This window comes from Pteropus alecto, unplaced genomic scaffold, assembly GCF_000325575.1.
Source record: "Pteropus alecto unplaced genomic scaffold, ASM32557v1 scaffold51, whole genome shotgun sequence".
NCBI lineage: Eukaryota > Metazoa > Chordata > Mammalia > Chiroptera > Pteropodidae > Pteropus > Pteropus alecto.
In genome coordinates, this window is record NW_006431922.1 from 1,851,078 (window position 1) to 1,862,591 (window position 11,514).

The 11,514-nt window shown below is 37.4% G+C and overlaps 1 protein-coding gene across 10 annotated transcripts; it reads right to left on the bottom strand.

Annotated features, from left to right (window-relative positions):
* Positions 1-2,281: 2,281 nt before the first annotated feature.
* Positions 2,282-9,742, bottom strand: RBM12B (RNA binding motif protein 12B). 10 transcript variants are annotated; one of them, XM_025043331.1, is made up of 5 exons: positions 9,585-9,738; positions 7,445-7,514; positions 6,387-6,485; positions 6,251-6,297; positions 2,282-5,701 (listed from the first exon to the last, which is right to left on the bottom strand). In XM_025043331.1, the coding sequence occupies exon 5, from the start codon at positions 5,671-5,673 to the stop codon at positions 2,899-2,901; it is 2,775 nt and encodes a 924-aa protein (XP_024899099.1). In that variant the 5' UTR covers positions 5,674-5,701; positions 6,251-6,297; positions 6,387-6,485; positions 7,445-7,514; positions 9,585-9,738; the 3' UTR covers positions 2,282-2,898. The 10 variants fall into 10 exon arrangements, with proteins under 10 accessions (XP_024899099.1, XP_024899098.1, XP_015440960.1 ...); XM_025043330.1 differs by lacking the exon at positions 9,585-9,738 and adding an exon at positions 9,342-9,527; XM_015585474.2 differs by lacking the exon at positions 7,445-7,514.
* Between the last annotated feature and the right edge of the window lie 1,772 nt (positions 9,743-11,514).

An 11,514-nucleotide genomic window follows, 5' to 3' on the forward strand; every position in this document is an offset into this window, starting at 1 on the left:
AACAGCTTATTTAAAAAACAAACAAACAAAAAAACCTTGACTGGTTACTTAGCCTATAAGGCCTCCATTTCTTATCTCTAAAATAGGTTTAAAGTTATTTTAGTTATTGGGATTAAATGATATAGTTAACTCATATATAATTACAGATCATACATAGTAACACAGCTCAATAAATAACAGCTGACACTGAAAACAAAAACAGGTGACAGGGTCACTACCTATTGGTGATGCATAGACCAAGAACCACTACTCTTGAGTTTTCTTAGTGATAAAAGTGCACTCTTAATATGATCCTTACCTATTCTTGGTTATAAGATTAAGACATGATCTGCATTTTTCACATACCCTCTAGACAAAAATGTTTAATTAAAATGGCACTGGGTATTAAATTGAACCAGTATGTCCCTAGTGTACCTGACCCATCTGGGAGTAGGAGAAAGGGAACAAGTGACTCTAATTATTGAAGCTAGATAATGGATATAGGAGGATTTAGTACCCTTCTCTCTTTAATGTGTTTGAAATTGGTGGTGTGCTCATAAGCTGGCTCTCGGGGGTAGAAAACACCCTGATTTGTTGTATTTGCCAATTTCCATGGTGTAATACTCCACCGTGGCCAATTTCGGTTATCAACATATCACTCAAGGCAGAGTTGGGAAGAGAGATGAAAAAATGGCTCCCAACCAGTAGAAGCCAGCTTTGTATAATAAACTTTTTATTTAAAAAAGTTGTTTAAAAATATATCAAACTAATTACAGAATAAAATTAACTATTCATATCAATTCAGTAATTATACAATTAAAAGTTTGTTTTTACTATTGTTAGCCTCTTATCTACTACACCACCCCAGCCTAGTTCTACGTTAATATTTCTCTTTACGTTTCATCTTAGCTTTTATTTATATTTGAGAAGTGTTGTCTTCCATACATTCCTCAAGAATGCTGATCAAAATGAATCATCTATATAACCTTTGAGCATTTAAAAACATTTCTTCCTATTTTGTTCATTGTGCTTAGTTTGGATATTTATCATTCTATTTATAAGTTTATAAAGAGCCTTACTGATGAGTTTTTGAACCAAATTTACCAGTTTACTCACTCTACTAGCAAGCTGGATTTATTCGCTATTATTAAAAACAAGCACAGAAACTTGGCTTCTCTTAGATTTCTTTAAATCACTAAAGATTAATCCAAAATACTTATTAGTATTAATCCAAAATACTAATTGGCTTACAAAGTATTCTAGTTCTGCAATATCCTATTAACTGACAACTACTGTATATAAATTCAAATTTTATAGTTATTTGCTCAATGTGGGAAATCTCTGGATCACAGAATTGAAGAAAATTGACTTTGTTTTATACAACTATAAAAAGCCAAAGTCAAATCATGTTTGAGAAAATGAACAACTTTAAATTAGAACCCAATATATAATGTTAGTATCCAAGACAAACCTTGGATATAAAAATTTTTTAAGTTACTTTTAACAATGATTGAAAATATGAATCTTATTTTTAATGCTATTTTTAAAGCAATGGAAGACAATATAGCTCATTCTTTAAAATATTTTTAGCCTGGTCTTACTAAAATTAAAATACCATTTAACAAAGTAGGCAAAGTGTTAAGAGCATGAACTAAAGTCAGTGGTTAGTTGGGGTTGAAATTGGCTCCATGATATACTAGCTATGACTTTAGGCAAGTTATTTATCCTCTCTAAACATTATCTCATTTGTGAAATAGAGGTAAATAATACTTTATGGTTCTTAGAAAATATCGAGATCATGCATGTAAAGTGCTTATACTTCATAGCACATAGTAAGAGCCCAATATTTGTTAGACATTATGAATACAGAAAATCAAATCCAATTATTTGCAAAATGTCTACACTAAATGTTGAATATCAAATCAAATTCAGTCTCACGAAAATTTTGTACTTAGTTGCTGAGTCTTTTGATACAAAGTTTTGAAATTATAAATGAGAACCTAATAAAAAATTGCCATAAATTCTTCCTAGAAACACAAACTATATCCATCCATTTATCAGGTGTTCACAGCGTAAGCATGAAAGTCTCTCTGCACCTAAATTATTTTTGGTCTTTTAAGTATTTTGTGTTAATCTTGGTTGATGAGATAATGAAGAGAAACCATTGAACTATACATAGCACTCTTATAGAATGTTTGGTCCCTCCTGTATGTAAAAAGTATTGCTTAACGTAGCTATCGAAAAACTTCACAAAAGCTGTAATTATTCTTTTTATACAAATACAAGTTAATTAGTTGGTCTATTCAGTTGCAATTTTTTTATTTTTATAAAACTTAGCAAATTATGAACATAGAAACTAAGAATCTCCTAAGCCTTTTACATAAGTAAATTTCAAGTTCACAGTCAGTTCATTTTGAACTATTATTAATGAGAGGCTTAACACAGTAATATCTCAGACAAGGAAGAGGGCATTAATTCTGCAGGCAATTAGCAATGAAAATGCTAAACCTGAACAATCAGTTACTGACCATTTCCATATACATTTTGAGTAAAAGATGTAGACTACAGAATGCAAACAAAAGTGAATATAAAATTTATCTTTCCCAAATACAGCTCTACTTTATACAGGTCTTGAGGTTTACCCATGACATCAACAAAAATTAATGCACTCAGGGAATTAGTCCTCTCCCCCACGGTCAAAAAGAAAGCACATATAATTTTAAATTAGAAAAAGTAAATGGCAATTTGCAAGCAAAAGAAAACTAAACTCACATTCTACTATTTACATTTGTTCTATTCACAGGTCAAATTTTAAATGTTTCTTTTCATAGATAATTAAAAATAAACACTTTTATAAAAACATAAATGCATTTTACTGCACCAATACTGTGGGTAAGTAACTCTGAATTTAGAAGCCCTCTAGAGCAAAATTAACTTCACTTTGCGCGGGCCAACTGGTCTATCATTTAAATCTTTAATAGCAGCCATAGCTTCATTATAGTTTATCATGGCAACAATGGCTTCTCCTGTAGGTAATCCTTGCTCATTATACTGTATCGAAACTGAATCAGGTATGATTCTATAACCATGGAAAAAGTCTAGAATTTCATTAACATTAGCTTTAAATGGAAGATTCATTATCTTAATAGGTGTTACTCTACCTGAACTACAATTTAATTTTGGATCAGGCATAAATCTCCCCTCAGGAAAACTTCCCATATTACGCTTTCCAAAATCAAACTTGCCACCTTCTGGGCGACCAAAATTCACAAAAGGGCGATGACTTCTAAAATCAGGTGGGCTCCTAAACTCCTCACCAGGAGGTCTAAAATCTTCAGGAAGTCTAGGGTCCTCCTCCAGAGGTTCTCTGAGGTCTTCCTCCGGGAGCCGCCTAAAGTCCTCATCAGAAGGCGATCTAAAATCTTCCTCCTGAGGGCTCCTGAAGTCCTTATCAGGAGGGTGCCTAAAGTCCTCACCTGGAGGACCTCTGAAATCTTCATCCGGTGGGTGCCTGAAATCTTCCTCTAGGGGGCGCCTGAAATGGTCCTGAGGCGGCCGCCGGAAATGCTCCTGGGGCGGCCGCCGGAAATGCTCGTGGGGCGGCCTCCGGAAGTGCTCGGGAGGCAGCCGCCTTAAGTCCTCCTCAGGAGAGCACCTGAAATCCTCAGGAGAATGCCTATAGTCCTCGGGAGGTTTCCTTAAGTCTTCCTCTGAAAGTCGCCTGAAGTCCTCCTTTGGTGGTCGCCTCCATTCTGCCTGGGGAAGCCGCCTGAAGTCATCCTCATGGGGCCGTCTCCAATCTTCCTCAGGTGGCCGCCTCCAGTCCTTCTCCGGGGGCCACCGCCAGTCTTCTTCAGGGGGTCGCCTGAAGTCTTCCTTGGGAGGCCGCCTGAAATCCTCCTCAGGTGGCCGCCTCCAGTCCTCCTCTCTAGGGTGCCTGAAGTCCTCCTCCCAGGGGCATCTGAAGTCCTCTTCAGGAGGCCTCCGGAAATGTTCCTCCCAAGGGTGCCTGAAGTCCTCTGGGGAATGTCTAAAGTTTTCCGGAGGGCGCCTATCAGGCTGTCGGAAATCCCCCTGGGTATGCCTGAAGTTGTCCAGTTGCCTCAAGTCCTCTTGCTGATGTTTAAAGTTTTCAGAAAGGCCCACTGTGAACACTGGTAGATCATTTGAGTCAAATGAATGGGAATGGTCATCTCTATCACACGACTGTGAATGGTCTTGCATTCTCTTGGTGGGCAGTAAGTTTACACCAAATTCTTGCATTTGTGCCTCAGATATAAGTCTTAACAATACTTCTGTCCCCAAGAATCTTCGACGGTTTAAACGTTCTGCCTTCATGGCCTGTTCTTCTGATTTGAATTTCACCAATGCTTCACCCAAACCAACTCCTTTGTCATCATAAAGCAAGTAAATGTCATCCTCCTCAAGAGAAAAGTCTGCAAAGAACTTCTGAACTTCAACTTTTGTAACATCAAATGGAAAATTTCTTATATATATGCACAGTTTTTGGCCAGAGTAGCCTTGAGAGTATTTTTGTGAAACATGTCCAAGCCTCTCTTTCTCTATTGACGCTGGTCTTTTCTTTTCATAACATTCAATGAACTTCAGCATCTGTTTTCTAGAAACTGGATCGACAAGAACTGGACGATATTGTAAAACAGTCTTATGTAAACCCAGAGCAGTGTTGTAGTCTTTCAGAGTTTTAAACATCACAAAGGCATATCTTGTTCTTCTTTCATCCTTATATAAAAACCTAATCTGTTCATTAGTCAGATCAGTATCTTTAAAGAAGTTTTTTAAGTCTCTCTTGTTAATACTTAGGGACAGATTTTTTAAGTGAACATAAAATCCAAGAGGGGAACGAGAACGTGTTCTTCTGGGAGATTTTGAATGAGATCGTTTCCGAAAATGTCTATCATTTACTCCTCTTAGTGGAGAATGTTCTTCAGTTCTCAAAGGAATATCACCCTCCTTAATTGCACTACCACCAAACTCAATCCACTGTTGTTCTGAGCCTTGCATTACTTCTATAAATCTTGAACCCATAAAACTTCTATGACATTTAAGACCTCCCGAAGCATCAATACATGAAGCAAACTTTACTATGGCATCACCATTATTTCGGCCATCGTGATGTTTTAAGAAAATTACTCCATCCACACACAAACCAGAGAAAAAGACACGTACATCATTTTCATTTACTAAGTAAGGCAAACCACGTAGAAACAAGTAAGGATTCTCTGCCTTCAGTGGCCGTGTCTTTCTTGGCCTCAAATCACCATGTCCTGTACCGTTAGTATGAAACCCAGAATCTTGATTAATCGGAGAGCCATATCCAGAATTACTTGCTGCTTTAATACCCTCAACGAAATTAGATAAGCAGCCAACCCCAGATGCCCCAGATCCTGGTCGCTCTCTTCCTATGCGATCAGTTCTTTTCATTTCTATAGTCTTCTGCATTTCTGCCTTACTGCTAAGAAAGAGCTCTACAGATGAATCCTTGATAAACCCTCCTGAACGACTTATGGCACGTCTTGCATCTTCATCTGTTGCAAAAATAATAAAAGCCTCCCCAACATCCCCTCCAATTATATGCACTCCTCCATCAGGAATAGTCAATCCCGTGAAGAAGTGACGAATATCCACAGGCCCCGCAATAAAAGGAAGCCCCAGTAAACGGATGACTACAGCCATGCTGAGCTCAAACCACAGCAATAATGACCTGCAGACAAAAAGGTACACATAATAGCAAGTCTTATTTTTGAAGTAAGCTTAATAATTACTTGGTTCCTACCTTCTTCAGTATTTATAAATGAAAACAAAATACAAGTTCGAAAAATACTGACTGTATCTAATTCTCAAAAAAAAACAATAAACTTTCTCCCATCTAAATATACAAATAAACCAACTACAATGAAGATACATTTTCATATCACCTATCCTATACAGTATGGACAACAGAAATATCAAATCTTCTTTGTAAGTCTACCAAGTACTGCTTCACAACAAGACCAAACTATTTTCAGACTCACTAAGAAACATATCTTCTACTGAAACATGAGAGAGAACTTTGTGGATTTTACCACGATGAATTTTACATAGTTATAAAAGCCATCTCTATAATTTTTGCTCATAATAAATTGCTTACCACTAAAGCATCACTGGCCAGTCATAAAGTACATAAGCCATGTGTACCTAAGATGTACTATTCTACTTCACATTTTTTTTTTGTCAAGCCTCTATGAAAAGCCTTAAGCTCTGGATATCTTACCTTTTATTATTTCTTGGAGACCTGTTAATTCTGTAAAAGCAACTTAACTGTGGAAAGAAAATGAAATATAATTAATCCTCGGACCCTGTAATTGATCTTAAACAACGCCAGATTAGGATATTCACCTCAGAATTACCTATTAAAAGTGAAGCAATATAAGGAACCACAACTATGGGCATTACAAAATGGTCTTCTTTGTTCCTAGGGGAAATGAATCATCCTTCCAAGCAGACATCTGCAAATTATTTAAAAACAAAAAAACTTTCTATAAACTAAACTTGACTGGAAATGGTACAAAGAAAGGGGTGATAGAAATGTGATTGATATATTTTGATTACAGTGTTGGTTACATGGATGTATAAATTTTTCAAGGCTAAATGAATTCTATATTTAAGATCCGTGCATTTAAATGCATATAAATTTAACATCCACTTAAAAAGACAACTGTTCTACAAGTAAAATGACATTTAAAAACACCAAACAATTCCCAAAAACTTTCTGTAACTTCCACCTATGAAAGACCAAGCACCTAACTCATGTTCAACTCTTACAAGTCTCCTCTCTTTCAAAATATAAGACCAAATTAAATTATAAAGGCGACCATTCAAATGACAAAACAAATGAACACTAATGTTTCAAATTCAAAAACCATTTTCTAAAGCAAAATCCAAACAATGGCTACCATTTGGAAGCAATTTTAAGTTCTAAATATACAGTTCGTACTTCCAAACATGGAACCAAATCTCCTGACTCTAATATAAGGCAGGCAAATACTAATATATCCCTAATCTCAACTATCACTCCTTATCGTAAACTCAACTACTACTCAGTAAACCCTTTATTAAAAGACAATTACTATTAAAATTCATCTCAAGCCAAACAAAACTGTTCAGCTAAAAAGAGGCTCTTCTTATGCTAATAAGTTTATTCCACTTCAAACAACTGTTCTGGATTCTACTGAGGAAACCCAACGACAATGTAGAAAACTTAAAAATATAATAGAAATATATTAATTTAGAAGTTCAAGGGCTATCAGTATTAACTACTGAAAAATCTCTTTAAGGAAATTCACATTGAACACTTTCAAAGATACCTGAACTAACAATATTTAATAGTCTTACCAAATTAAGACCTGCCAAATTAATAAAAAATTATGTTTTTAATTTGTAAATGTTGCTTTAATTCAGTACTTACACTTAGGTACCACTCTTCCACAAGGTGGGGTCTGAAGACATATTCTTTGAGGTCTGCAATGTTTATTTTCCTTTGAAAAGTGGTCCATAGATTAAACTTTTTAAACTACAAGCTAAACTAACAAAGATATCAAGAAATTACTTGGCACATTCTATACTAAATTATCAATGCCAAATTAATATTAAAAATATTAATGAGGTTTACTCTTAAAATATTTGCACAGTATATGTAAGGGCAGGGGGGATATGAGAAATCTCTATCATCTGCTCAATATATGCTGTGAACCTAAAAAACTGCTCTAAAAAATAGTCTATTAAAAAAAAAAAATCTGCACAGTACCAAAAAAATCAAGTACACACCTAGTTCCTTCAACAAACTAATAGTCACACCAACACTTTAACAAAAACTATAACTGCCTTCGGGAATAGATGTCCACATTAAAGTTCCAAGACTCCTTCCTCTGCAAATTGACTTAGCTCCTTTTTTTACTTTTAAAATTTTTTAGAAAGCAGCGTTTAAGATATACTTCATTCTTCCCTTCTAATTTTTTTTAATTTAAAAGAAATTTACCCTGAGAACATGAATGTATCTATGAGAAAAGTTAGGGATGTTTCAAGGAATAATTTTATGTCAAATTATAGTAATTTATCCTAAGTTAAAAACATTGTAATTAAGTTCCATGAGTACAAATCTCATGAATGCCAATTCAGACTAAATTAAAATTTTGTTCTAATTTGCCACAGTTAAATATAACTAATAAACTTTTTTGCTCTTGAGATAGTAGGGTAATGTACCATTTATCTCCATACAATAACACACTTAGGAGACCACCTATAAAAGCCCAGCTCTCAAAAATGAGCACTTTCTTGTGGTTGCCATGTTATTTCCTTAAGCAAATTCCCCAGAAATTCTATTCTTAGAACATTATACAAAAAGCTAAACACACAAGATACTCTTAAAGTACTCTGCACTTTAAAATTTTCTACTTATGAATTTATTATGTGACTCGGCTTAAAGACAGTGATGTTATAACCTCTGACCTATGAAAATAGGTCCTTAAAAGCACACTTAAGGGCAAGTCATTGAAATAAACGTTTTAAATAATTTTGCTAAAGTTTTAACCAGTTCATACCACTTGATCACCACTATCACCAATCAATATTGAAATGTCCATATTCTAATCAAGCCTGAGAGGGAAACTGGGAGGAGGCTAAATTTAAATACATATTATTTCAGATCCATCTGATTTTAACTAGCGAATAACAAGTCATTTCCAGACAAGGTGAGAGAGCGAAAACTGCGACTATTTCTGAAAACTCAGTTATGATGAAGCACATTCAAATTCTAAATGTGTGAGTTTCCCCTGCAGAAAATAATCTACCCCAGTCCACAATTATTCTTTATGACGGCCTGCGTTTTATCCTTATAATGTAGATGGTCAAAATGAAAACCAAAGGCATGACGACACAGAGCCATAGTCCCCAAGAGGAACTGTAAATGAAGACGATTCCACACGGCACAGGATTTCCCATAACATCCATCATTCTCAAACGGGGATCATCCGAAGGCTTCGCTTCAATACCCCAAAGCCTTTGTCCAGACTCCCAGGGGTCAGAGCTTCCTTTTTTCACGCCAAGCCAAAGTTGCTACGTGCGATCCGATGCTGTCGCCAGACCTTCAGCCAAAATGAGCTTTCAAATTAACCTGGACCGCCCAACATCCGTGCCTTTCCGTTACGCCGTCCCAAGGGCAAACATTCCACCCTACCTCGCTACAGGCTGAACTGTTCCCAAATCTAACTGAAACACTTTGGCCCCTCTCACGCCTAAAAAGCCGGGCCTTCAGCGCTTTCCTGCCACCACTGACTACGATGACATAGCAAAGGAAAAGAAAATACCTATGAAATCCTTCGAGATCTTCTCTCAAGAAAACTGGGAAGCGCGCACACAACAGCACATGGAGGATGACGGGAGTGTCGGTGTTTAGCAAGGAAAGAGGGTGCCCTAACGGCAGAAGCTATGCTAGCTCCCGGCGCGACCGCCAGCCCCGCCTTTCTCTGTTCTTCCGTCCCCGTCACCAACCCCTTCCCACCTCCGACGCCCCAAGGGTAACTGCTTCGCACTTGGCAATAAACACACACCACTGCTGCAGAGTCGGACACACAAGACCGGGGGCAGGGGGCACTCCTCGTCGCAGCAGCCTCCCCAGAACAAACAGAGAGAACCCTCAGTGAGCCTAGAAGAAGATGGCGCCCACTCTCCCCTCCGCTCCGGACAAACGGACGTACAGTTTGCCCATGCGCTCTCCAAGCGTAACCCACCCCCACAGGCGCCCCGGCCACGTTTGCGCACGCGCCTTGACGCTCACCCGCTTCCCGTAGTCGGCGGGGAAGGGAGGCGCCAGCCCGCCCCGGCTTTGCTCAGCTTCTGCGCATGCTCAGGTTCGCCAACCTGATCGCCTTCCCTGTTAAAGGGGAGATTCTTGCACAAAATTTGGCTTATGCTGGTTGCTGTATTGAGAAGCTTCAATAAGTAACTGCCTTAGAATACTGGACAGACGTTCGTCATTTCCAGGAGTTGAGAGAAGAGATATAAAAGCAGGGAAAAGTTGGCCTTTTCTCTGTCTTTACAGCACTACAGTTACTATGTAGTGTAAGCATCTTATGAAAGGATCTTTGTAAACTCTAAAAGACCACGGAGAAAATGCCAATCCCCAGAGGGCTTAATGAATGCATGCTTATTCAATTTCATAGACATTAATAACTTCATGCAGAAGTCCCTTTATATATTTGTTATTCCTACCTTCTGGTGTTTTGAAACAGGAGACCAGATAGGCCAAGCATGAAAATTGGGAAGTGGAAAGCATAATTACAGGCATGTTTTGTAATACCTGCTCTTTAATAGCTGGTGATCAACCCTGTGTTTAATTTTATTTTATTATTCGCAAATAACAAAGCCGCCCATCACGTTTATAACTACGTACGCATAGGTGGATTCAAACTCACTAAGAAGAAACCACACCTTTAAAACAGTTACAAATAAGAAAAATGAATTTCCAATCCCTCTCTCACTGCAAAATACCCATTCTTTAATTTAATGATATGGTTGTGAGAATGAAGAGGCAGTTTAACGAGTGGATAATAAGTAGTTCCTGGAGTGAGAGCCGCCGTTTACCCACTTGGGCAAATAACTTAGCCTCTCTATGCCTCTTCCTCATCTGTAAAATGGAGCCGATAATACCTACCTCTTAGGGGTGCTGGAAATGTCGAATGATTCCACGTGTAAGTATCTGAGCCTTTTTAAGTATTAGTGACTTGTTTCAAATGTCAAGGTAATCCATAATCAAGTAGAGGATGTCACCTTGTGGAGCTAGGCTCATTGACTAAGTACCATTTACCTTGATTATTCCCTGCAGTCCAGGGTTTGGTCCTGGCCTTGGAAGTTTAGGAACCTGAACTTAAAAGCTAATATTTATTGAGGGTTTATTATGTGCCAGGCCCTATGCAATGTCTCATTCTTACTACGTTTGGAGGTAGGTACTATTATTTTTCCTATTTTACAAATAAGAGAAATTGAAGCATAAGAGATTACATAGCTTGCCCAAGGTTATATAAATTGTACAAGCCAGGAACTGAACAGTAATTTGTTTCCAGAGGATACTACAGGCATATCTCAGAAACATTGCAGGTTCTGTTCCAGACCACTGTAATAAAGCAAATACCACAATAAAGCAAGTCACATGAATTTTTTGGTTTCCCAGTGCATATAAAAGTTGTGTGTAGTTTATACTATACTATTGCCTATTAGGTGTGCAATAACATTATGTCTAAAAACAACAGTACATACCTTAATTAAAAAATACTTTATTGTTAAAAAATGCTGCCCATCATCTGAGCATTCGGGAGTCCTAATCTTTTTGCTGATGGATGGTCTTGCCTCAGTGTTGTTAGCAGCTGACTGATTAGGGTGGTGGTTGTTGAAGGTTGAGATGCCTGTGACAATTTCTTAAAATACGACAACAATGAAGTTGGCTGCGTGGAACGACTTTTCCTTTCATGAATGGTTTGTCTG